We start from the raw sequence: 12,139 nt of genomic DNA, 5'->3' as shown, positions 1-12,139 counted from the left end.
TTTTCTCAGAACACTTCTCACAGGACAATTTCTGCAGGGTATATGCAAAGAAAAACTCTGATTAACTAAAACTTTGCACACTACTGAAAGCTTCAGGCTTTGAATACTTTCAAAAAGAGGTAGGTCCAGGGGTAAAAGTATAATGAAGATGTTAATAGTGTTCCCTTTTTTCGCTGACCAGAATTTCCCTTTGATTTCTTCCTTCATGGACTATTACATATTTCCCACACAATAAAAACTCCGCTTTACATTTGCTGCTATTTTACCTCCTCCTCCAAAAACTGCAGAGAAAGTAAACCCAGTGTTACATTCATTTACATTTCAGTATATCAAGCATATGTGAATGGAGGGCCCTGCTTGTGTTACAGCTCTACTCTACAGCCTCTATAAGTGTGCATATTGATCCTCTTCTACGTTGTCTTACCAAGGACAGGACTGAGTGTGACTGATATTGCCTGATTCCACTAAAAGGCTAACAGTCCTTGTGAGCCTAGCAACAACTTTCCATGGTCTGATTCTTCTGCATTCCTTTTACAAATAAGGTGGTGGTGACCCATTCTGAACAAACATAGTCTGGAAAAGCTCTAACTCACACTTCATTCTTCTCTCTGCTAGACTACAAGAAATATTTCAGCTAGGATTTTCTTGCCTCCTTTTAAAGAGGACTAGTGAAAGACAGATTTTACGGGATCTGTTCTCACTTTGTTCCACTTTAGGATATATTTGCCATTTAATAGTGGGTTTTCCGTAGGTGTTGGAAGTCATGCAAGCTTGAAATCTGAAAATATTAGTCTGATTGGGTTCTTACTTCTATATGATTGAGTCCATTTTAGCACCAGTGCAAAAGTTAGTAAAGCGGTTATCTTGACAGTTAATAAGGATGGGGAAAGACACCTTTTTTTTTCTTTCTTTTTGGTAGGTCCATATGTTTTTACAAAAATTAAAATTGTCTGAAACAGTACTTAGTATCTTAATGCATAAAAGAAGTCCAGAAAAATCACATTAGGTTTCTTATTTTCAGAGCCATCAATGTGAAATGTTCCAAACAGGATACCTACCTTATTGAACAAAGGAATTTGAAGTCTTACTAAAATAATGGCTTTTATTTTTTAAGTTTAGACTTGTGTTTTCCAATCAGATAGGAAATGTTGTTTTATAGTGTGGCTATTACTGATGTTCATAGGATACATTGAATGAAATAGCATTAAGAAAGCTTTGACAAGAATATATAGTCATTGAATGCATTATTCTGTACGGTTTGATGATTTGCCTCATTAATGCATTTAATGAAGGTACCCTGATTATTAAATGAATCATGGCATTATCTCAGTCTGGTTTAACTCTCCAGGCTATATTTGGATGTAGAATGACCTTGTCCCTGCTAGAGGCAGTTTCTTGCTTTCACACTGCAAAACTTTCCATTTCTTTTAGGGAACACCTTAATCTTCATGATTAAGAATGATCACATAATATTAGAAATCTTAGTTGATGAAGTTTTTATGTGACATAACATGAATATCACATTATTTTCAAAGATAATTATCATTATAATGTCCTGTGATGAAGCTGATGCACAAAGTTAATGGAAGTATGGATGTAATTAATCACTAACTATTGTATTGCCTGAACTTTCAAAATCTTCAACAATGTTGAAAATTTAGGTCTTAAGTTCATTAGAGCATCTGCCATACTGTTGACATTCGATATTGAAACTGTGCAGTCAGAATTCTTTATGAAATGTCATTGTTATATTATAGATAGACATGAGATTATCTTGAGAGTTGCTACAGTTTCAGTAATTTTTATTTCCTCATAACTTTGCAAAAAGAATTATGTGCTACTGTGCCTTAAATAGCAGGGAACTTGATTTATTAGGAGTAGCATTCCTAAAAATTGAAATACACTCCTGGTCCCACGTTAGCGGCTTAAATGACAGCAAACTGAGGACACTCTCAAGGGCAGGGCTGTCATTCAGGAGGACTTACACAGTCTGGGTGTATGGGCTGACCAAGGGCCTTTTGAAGTTCATCAAGGACAATGCAAAATTCTGCACTTGTGAATGAGCCAAGCCCCTGCTGGCAGCTGACTGGCTGTGGAGCAGCTCTTCTGAAATGGGCCTGACAGACTTTGTAGACAGCAAACCAAACAGCATCCAGTTTGGAATGCTCCAAAACAAGTCAAAGGTAAAATTATATGTATCTTCCTTCCACATTATTCATTTTTATTTACACATATGGAATTATTTCCCTGGAGACTTCTTTGCAGTTCTTAATGCTATTGTATCTAAAAGCTTCTCTAATAATAATCTTTGTGACACTTCAGGAAAGTGAAGATGGATTTATTGTTGCATTTTTCAGCTCAGAAACAGAACTGCAAAATACTTAAAAGTATCCACAGATCTAGGATACCCATCCCATAAAAATAAAGACCTGTTTTTCTTCAGAGTACATAAATAAATAACAGTACAATATACATGTATTATTGCACATATACTCACCATGTAAGTAAATTTCAGTACATCAAGCAAAAAGACATTAAGAAACATTTATATAGTGACTGATTATTAAGTCTGCTGCTGTGACTTGGAGTACATGAGAATTCCTTTACATAAGCAGGAAGAACTACAGCATGTAGCTGATTTATCCTTGAAACAATTCTTGTTCTGTCTCTATTTTGACACATTCATGAATTCTGTAGCAACTAAAACAGGAGTCCTACAGAAAGTAGACTTACCTGTTGTATAAACATGATTTATCTCACAAGCAAGTTCATTCTGCACCTTGACTGAGGAAGGGTTCCTGTGAGAATGTAACATTCAAATATATAATTACAGATTGTATCACAATACATGAGAATAGTGGAGCCCAAATTTAAGGTCTGCTTATCAGACATATTCTGCCTATTAAAAGGTGAAGTTTGAAACTCTATTATTAGCATCCTAATGCTTTAATGTATGTAAATTTCCTGTCTAAAAAAATAATCCTGTTTACAAGCAGAAACTCCATCATGTGATATCCTAACAGGATTGATCAACAGGATTAGAATCTCTAGATCTACTACATAGTCCTCTCCAGTTCAAGCCAATTCTTAAATCTCAGGGCTGGGAGACTGTTGGTCAAATGGAAGACTAGCAGGTGGAGACGTTGCATAGTTTCCAAACAACTGAAAAGAGTACTGACATCAGGGAAAAGAATATACCCATCAAAGAAGATACGATGCTTAGATCAAAATCTCTTGCATTAAAATCTTAAAATTCAGTACATATAATTAGCAAGTGTATGCCATCTAGTGGGCAACAGAAAAAATTCCTTCCTATTCAGGGATTTCTCCTGTATTCGCTATTTTCATTTGCCAACATACAAACTGTTGTTTCAAAATTCTGTATTAGTATTTACAGTGCATGCAAGAACATCCAGACAATTTTTCTTGCTTATTTCTTGCCAGCTGGTATTAACTAGTAAAGACTGTCTGTTTTGATGACCTTTTTACATCAATAGAAAATCATATTCTTATAATAAAGGTCTTATGACATGCTCTTAGTCAGAAGATGCAGCTAGTAAGATTAAGATCTGCAATCTTAATTGAAGTTTAATTAAGTTGAAATTACCAGTTTCCAGATTCTAAAACAATACTTAAATATTTCTTACGTCTTCTTTTTATGGATGTAAGATGTTTTATGGTGATCTTCAGTGCAAAGGTAAACTTACCCTTTTAATATATGTCTAATTTCATGGAAGCTACAGAGGAACACAACCCTGCTATCTCATTCTTCTGTCGAACTTTTGTTAGGAAAGTCTGTTACTGGATGCATTTGTATTACCAATATGCATAACAAAGTAGGTGTGCCCAAGTGAAGCTTCTTCAGCCTTCATTTCTTGTCTGTGGAAACTGGAATATATCATAGTCATTAAAAAAACATTCATTTGCATTTAAGCTATTAATAGTGGAAAACATGTGTTACAGGTTTTTCTTAATGCCACATGTAATGATTCTTAATCTAATTCTAACATCTAGTAATTACAGTATAAATGTCAGTATTTTAACCTAAATTCTACAAATGATAGTTGTTGTTTTTTAACAGTTGCCAACTAATAAAAATAGTACTCTTTATTGGTCTGAGTCTGTATTTTTTTGATACTTCTTTTAATTATATTCAAACAAACAAACAAAAAAATCATAAGAACTATGATTACCTTTGTTAGTAGTTTCCAAATAAATGCTCAGCTGAGGGGAGAGAGCTTAGGAATTACACAATATCAAAATGCTTTTCATTAATGCTTTTCTATGAACTGCAATCACTCATGCTGTGACATGTGAGCTTGATTATCTCGTGCATGTACTCTGTAATGGTTTCTGTATATAGCCAGCCTAAAGTGAAAATCAGAATTTATCTCATGAAATCACTTGTATGGAATTGAATTGCACTGACCAGAGGAGTGGTGAAGGAATTGACCTTTGAGAAAGGAGAAGGTATGTTAGCTCTGCAGAGAATAATGTCAGTCTAACAGCTACCTTCTATCATGCTACTATTCAGTACCACAGGTCAGTGCTGTCAGCTATATTACTACTAATATTGTGCTAGTTACACAAGTAAAAGAGTGCATAAATTAATTTAAACCTGTTGTGATATGCTTTTGGAACTACTTCAGTGATTTATAATTTAACTAGCACTTTTCAAAGAACTTCACTCTAAATTAACCTCTGCATATACTGGAAATCAGCAAATGGGGAAAAAAAAAAAAAATCCATCTTTTTGAACCCAAAACTAGCTGTGAGAACAGACTGTATTACACAAAATCGTGAGATACATATAAATGACCATAAATTATAATGCAACAATAAAGATAAAGGTTTAGTCTAAATAATGTCAACTCTGTTGCTAGATGTCAGATGAAGAACTGTTAACTATTATTGACTCATGTTGATCAGAGAAAAAATACAGTAGAGATGAATAGATTAAGATGAAAAGTACCTGGAATATGGTTGATTTTAGAGTAACTTGACAAAGCAATTGCTGGAGTTAGAAGCTACTACTTAGATGAAGGCTCTTTAAGGAACATTTTTATTATTATCAGCTTCCAAACAAAGTAAACCTGCCACTAATATTCCCTACAACTTTCTGTTAAGCATAGTTTGTAGGAAGACTGTAGTTAGGAATTTTTAAAAATACATCTAAATTGGGAAACATTAATTTAAGAGGTCCTAGAGTCATATGACTCAGTAAAGAAAATTTGAAGACAAGCTGTTTGAAATAAAGGTTGTTATTTCATCTTTGTGTTTATTTTCTAGTGCCTTCAAAGCATGTCACCCCAAAATAAAGAGTTTCTACTTTGCAACAGACTGTCTAGAAGAAATGAATAGGTGAGTTACATGTTCTTTATCCTGGTACTCCAATAATATAAACTAATATTCAGTCTCATATAGAAATATGCTCCTAAGCATGATGTAATGCTGACAGTGATCTCAGTACGGTTCACTCTAGTTCTCTACCGACTTTAGTACATACAGCATTACATTGCATGGTTTATTTTGTTTGCTGGAATTTTTTTGTCATGCCACATGGCATAATTCCACGAAGGCATGTTAGGAAAGTTAGTGGTGTTGGTAACATCTATGTTCATTAAAACTTTTGTTAATCACATTTCTGATTTTTTTCATCAAAGCTGGTAATATTCTTATTAATGTTATGGGCTAAGTGTTTCTGGTATATAAAAACAATACAGGCATACCAAAGCTCATACTGCGAATATACCCACATGATGGGATTAGATAGTTTTAAATTGGCTGTAATGGTAATCCACGAGAACATAACACCTAAAGCCGAAGAAAAGCAATTTGAAATATTTTTTAAACTTACATAAGACTGAACTAATGAGATGCTGTTGTTATTCATGACAGAATACTTTTAAATAAATACATAAATGTGATCCATTCTACCACTCTCCTATCAAGGCTAGCAAAGTTCTGCTGGTGGTGGTGCTGTGCATTGTTAAATGTCCTTGGTTGCGCTGGGAGGGCATTCAGGGCCCTGAACAACCTGATCCAAAATTAAAGTTGGCCCTGCAGTGGGTAGGCTGTGGGAACAGATGACCTCCTGAGATCTCTTCCAACCTAAATTACTCTGTGCTTCTATTCTGTGGTTCAGTGATGAAGACAGAGGTTAGATAAAGGTGGGAAGGTGCCTTTGAGGATCAAAGGCGGAGTCAAATGTTCTATCTCCTCCTGCTACTTCAGGAATTTGTTTATTCAAAGCTGTGGTAAAAACCAAGGACACATGGGACAATGTTGCCCTACTTTGAAGACTTAAATCTTTCATAGACCACCGAAACTTTGAGATTTAGTTAGTTCTTTCTGTTTGAAAACTTAGATTGAATCATCTTCAGGATACAGCTGGATTTTTTTCTTTGGAACAATAATGTTGAGAGGCTATTTTTAAACTGTATTGATGTATAAGATTAGCTGTATTGAAACAGTTCACACCAGTTCATCATCCACTGATGATGACGAGGAGGAGGTTCAGTTCTCAGGGGTATCTCACTGTATCACTGCTAGCTATATCATTTTTAGGATGAAAATTTGCAAAGTTTTTTTTTTTTGTGTGTGTGTGTTTTTGTTTTTTTTTTTCCCAATGTCAACACTGTTTCATTGTTCAGTTACGTAATCTAGCTGAGATTTGTTTTGCCCAAAACTGAAGTAAGGATCTTCAGCTATTTTTAAATATGCATGGTTTCTACATTAATTCTAGCTACTTTGATAGCTATGATTTGTTGAAGTGCCATTGATCCTCTCTCTCTGTTATACCATAAAATGTTCTGACTCAGGGAAAACCAGGAAGTCTTGATGTACATTCAATAAAACATCCATTGATTTTCTTACACTAGGGAGACAAGGAAACTGTCTTTATGACAGTTTACAGTTGTTGTGGAGAGTAACAGTTGAAAAGGTGCCAGGATGTGTTTTCATATCATACTGCCACATTAGTTTGGAATTCACTAGAGCATTTTTTCTGACTTTTTGTCTCTGTTTCCCATGAGAGAGGACAAAGAAGGGTAAAGTTCCCCTTGAACTATTTTCTGCAGTATTTTTTCATCAGAAGTGTTTTTCCTATGGAGTAATTGTAATTCACTCAGCAACCCAAATGATGGATTACAATGCTACCTCTGTAAAATCCCTCTGCATCCCCTGCAGCCTTCACATACTTCCTGGAATTCCTTGTCCCAGATATATCCTGTCTGAAATTTGAAATGAGTAAGCAAGATTCATCAATGAAAAATGCACCTAAAATACTAATTTCACAAATCACTAAATCCCTACCTTTCCACCAAATTGCTAACCATGTAATCTAAGGAACTATGGCAAATGCTCTCTCTCTGTTGTATCTTATTCCTCTGCTGTCACCAAAAAAATTAACTGGATTTTCCACGGTTACACTGAAAAGTAAAGGCAATTTAATATAAAGTTGAGAAACAGTATTTCTTCATTTATGGTGTGGAGAATATTTACCCTTTCTTCAACTGTATTTACCACCACCTTTTGTTTTAACAGTTGTTTCTATTTAATTTCTGACTTAAGATTCACTGTTTACTAGATTGTTTTTTTTTTACACTCCAGAATATTGTAATGTCTTGAATACTTTAATACATTGCTTTTGAAAGTGCTAGCCACCAATGAGTAGTAATTGATTTGTGTGTAGCAGATAGTGTTATTCTGTTGCAGCTGAATTTTGCCTGCTGTGTAGCATGTTGCAGACAGACTTTGCTTTGCAAAATTAATGCTCATGCTGTTTTCTCAGGTCTACATGAGCATAGCTGTGTTCTTAGAAATGAATTAATAATGAAATTGATGAACTCATATTTTGCTTGTCATGGTCATGTAGTATTCCAAGCTTGTTAAATGCCTTATTTAACAGAAGTGTTTCATCTATTACCAGACCATGTATTACCTGTTTATGGTTTTAATACTTCTAAGGAAATTAGCATTGAATTGAATATTCAGTTGTTTTACAATATCAACTTTATTTAAAAATTTCTTGTGATTGAAGTGTGCGGTTCATTTGCAATCTGATCATAAACTCCAAATGTTAAATAAATAAAAAGCTCCTGTTATAGGCTGAATAATTTGATCACACTTGATTTGAATAACTAGGTTAACTTCATGATTTTAATAATTCCCATAAATCTTTGGCATTCATTCAAATATATAACCAATATCTCCTACCCACTGAAACATAAAATGATGATAGATTGATTTTGTAGAGGTTGTTTCCAGTATTTTTCCAGGTAAAGATATGAAAGTTTCTAAGACCATTTTTCTCTTAAAAAGACACTGCTTGAAGGTTGGAGTATTTTGAATTCAAATGCTGTTGAATATAAGCAAATTTAAGGGTTCATATCCTGTTTATTTTTATGTTATGTATGTAACAAGCAAGTCAGTTAAGGCTTTCCTAAACTATCCTGTTTATTACTGAAGTTCATTCATCTATCTTACTTAAATTTGGGGCACGTTAGTCTCCTTGACAGATCTTTGCCAGCTGAGATGGTAGGTTAGTATTACAGTTTTAAATTACTTTTAATCTTCCCTTATGAGTAAAGTAAAACCTAAGAAAAGATCTTGGCAAGTAAAAAACTCAGACATATGCCCCTGTTAGATGCTGCCTTTCTTAAACAAGAGTTGCCAGACAAGTGAGCAGAAGACTAACCCTGTCAGATCTGCCTGTCCTAATTTGACAGTTCTTCAAGAAACTGCACTAAGTTATTAAAGAGTTTTTACTCTCCAGACTCTAACCGAATGAAAAGCAATAAGAAAGCAAGCCTGGGGAATGTGAAAGGTACTTTTCAAGCAGAAATCCCTGAATTTAAGCCTACAACTATACAATTATAAGTTAACAGGAACAGCAGCTCTTCCCCTTCTTTTTTAACGTTCCTGTAAACTATTTTCAAACTCAGGGAAGATACAGTCACTCCTAAGGCCACTGCAATCCTCTAAGCTATTGTGCTCACATAGAAGCACATAAATTGCAGCACAAGTAAAACATTTTTCTGATGAGAATTAGCTGCAGGCCCCAGGGGCTGGATGAAATGCATGTGGGAGTGAGCAGTTAGAGCTATAGTGGTCAGGGAGTGCTAGGACAGAGCTGCAAGTCTTCAAAGTCTCCTATTTCTTGGCTAGCCACGTAACTCCTCCTTTCAACCATCTATGGACTACCTTCCATAGATTTGTGAACTACCATTTCCCCCTAATACAGTTAGAAAACCATTGGCTTATAGCATTACATTAGAGGATTTAAAGTAAGTTTGCAATACACAACTGCAATTATCCAATACACAATCCAAATTAGCATTCAGGTGTGAATTTATGCCTAATGCACAGGAGCTAGGATTTACATTGGCTTTCTGTACTAGCTTAAATTACAGAATTAACTTAATCAAATTCTGCTGGAAATAATACCACTGTGAAATAATACAGCTGTTCAGGGAGTCAAACAGATCGTCTGCATTTAAAAGAGCAGATTTTTTGAAAACAGCGCTGTACCTCTCAGTGATGAATGAAGATGCATTACAGTCACATTGTAATCTTATACTGGACATACTAAAGTCAACACTGCACAAAATGTTTTTTTCAATAATAGAAATTGTGTTTATAAATATATAAATCAGGCCTTTAACTCTATTGTGTAGCCTGTTCCATCTGATTTCTCTAAGAGTGTGTAGAAATGAAATTACACAATTTCAGAAGTAAATCGTCTTTAAAAACAAAACTCCACCCTCACCTCCAAACCCTCAGACTCCACCCATACTTTTTCAGGCCATAAGAAACTCAGTTCTCTTGCTTATAAAGAGTCATAGAATGGTTTGGATTGGCAGGGACCTTACAGATCATGTAGTGCCAACCCCCTAGCCGTGGGCAGGGATGCCTCCCACTAGACCAGGTCGCTCAAAACCCCATCCCTGGCCTTGAAGAATCTTTCCTAAGGAGTGCTCTTCCACTGAGACTCTCCAAAGCTTTTCTGGCCAGTCATTATTACTAGGATAAAAGCTTCAATAACTGAGTAAAATGACATAACATATTAAAAGTTAAAAAATCATGGCTTGGATTTTACAGATTTCCATTCCTTACCTGTACTATGGCAAAAATAGAAAGAATTGAACACAACGTGGCTGTGCATGCTGGAGCGTAATCCAATGCCATAGTTAGTAAAGGAAGTGGCAGATGCAGGCAGCTAATAGTATCTGCCTGTGCATGGATAGCCAGAAACTCTGGTGAATTAGCCAGAGTAATTTGGTAAGTCTATAGGACAAGGCTGCATTATGTAGTTGCATTTCACTAATGAAGAAAACATCTTACTGTCTTCTTAATTAATTCCTGTAAGTATCAGTGTGGCAGTCCAACCCTGACTTAGCAATGACGACTACTTTTGTTTTGTCGAGGCAGTGGTAGAGCTGCTACAAATATGTTTGGAAACGTATTTGCAATTTAGCTAAAGGAGTTCCACTTGAGTGAGTTTCTGTGACAGTTCTGGTAGATTTCTTTAGGGTTTTATTTGAAATTGTAGTTTGTCATAAAGTTATTGTGTGTATATTCTCTGTGTTACACAATTATATTTGTATAATAAGATGCTATTTCATTTATTACTGGAAGCATAATTTATTTTCTACAGGGGTTGTGAACTTTATTGTCTATCATCCACCAGGAAAACGACAGCAACAAAACCACCAAAGTTCCTCCCTCCCCCAAACAAAACAAAACAAAACCCAAGCAAATCAAACAACACACACTTCAGACTACAAAGGCCTAGTTGTGCATTCAGTTGACAGAGTGAAGGTTACAAAAAATAAAAAAAAATAAAACAAATTCCTATTAAGTGCATGAAGTATGTGCACACGCATTGAGGACATAAATTGCTATGGTTCACTTGTCAAGTCTTAGAGTGTCTAGGGCTTTTTTCATATTTTTTCCAGCCTGACAAATCTAAGAAGACAATGCATGAAACAAGATCAACAGAGTCATGTCAAATTATCAAATAAGGAGAGTGCTTACAGTTTATCCCTTCAATGATTTTACCTAACAAATTCCAGCAACTGTGACAAATAAAATACATGTAGTAAAAATATAGGCTGTTGAGATTGGACATATTTGGAGAGATGAGCTCATTGAGAAGACTGTTCACCATTATATTTTGAAGTGAGGCATTGGTTATGTGTTTGGGCTTCATTTTTGTTGAGAAAAAAAAAAAAGGAATCATTTTAGCTATACCTATTACAGGAACTTTTAGTCTGTTAAATGACTGCATTACCCACACAGCCTTAGCAATAGTGAAAATAATGTACCCCATGAACCTAAAAGGGAAACATATTGATTTTTCAGATGTCAATTAAGAAAGGCTGGTCAGGAAGAAGCCAGAAAATGAAATACAAAATTGATTTTAAAATATAATTCTATATTGAAAAGAATTTTGCAGCGAACTCTGGAATCCAATTATCTCAGTGATGTAAGAGGTTATAATACAAAGTTTATAACCTGAAATTAAATACAAATTGCACTAAATAAATTGTATGTATGAAATAGATGGTTCAAGGGAATCTATATTTTAATAAACTTAAAGATAACTTGATTAAGTCACATTTAACTTCCACTTCAGTTCTGTTTTTTCTTTTAGCCAAATAACCTGTAGTGTAGATGCAGTCTCAAAAACAAAGATATATTCCTACTCTGAAACATTTGCAATACAAACCTGGGATGTCTTACAAGTATTAATTGATGAAAGAGGTGAGAAAGTTAGGAAGTGGGTTTTAAATATAAAACTGTGTATTTATTTATTGTGTGCATTAATGTCTTGATGTTTCATTGGTTTCATTTTAAGGGAATATATAATAGAAAGAAATAGTTAAAGTGAAGGGACTATTTCTTGAATTTAAACGTTTTCAGGATATACCCATTATTTACTTTTTCACCTGAATTAGTTTCTTGCATTTGCAAAAAGTTTATACAACATTGAGGGTATTAGTAAATAAATTTATTTGAATCACAGCAACTCACTACTTCCTGACCTGTTCTCCATGGAATTATGGAGCAGTTTTAACTATAACCCTAAAATTAACTGCCTTGTACACATTTATTAAAAAAAAAAAAAAAAAAAAAA

At 34.6% G+C, this 12,139-nt stretch overlaps 1 protein-coding gene across 2 annotated transcripts in view; it reads left to right on the top strand.

Moving 5' to 3' along the window:
• LOC116494402 (connector enhancer of kinase suppressor of ras 2-like) overlaps positions 1-12,139 on the top strand; it is a 171,241-nt gene that overhangs the window by 150,144 nt on the left and 8,958 nt on the right. For both annotated transcript variants that reach the window (XM_032196282.1, XM_032196281.1), the window contains exon 19: positions 5,290-5,361. In XM_032196282.1, the coding sequence (XP_032052173.1) occupies positions 5,290-5,361 (72 nt within the window). The remainder of the gene's footprint in view (positions 1-5,289; positions 5,362-12,139) is intronic.

Source organism: Aythya fuligula, chromosome 13, assembly GCF_009819795.1.
Source record: "Aythya fuligula isolate bAytFul2 chromosome 13, bAytFul2.pri, whole genome shotgun sequence".
Taxonomy (NCBI): Eukaryota; Metazoa; Chordata; class Aves; order Anseriformes; family Anatidae; genus Aythya; species Aythya fuligula.
This window is presented reverse-complemented; position numbering and strand designations above follow the sequence as displayed.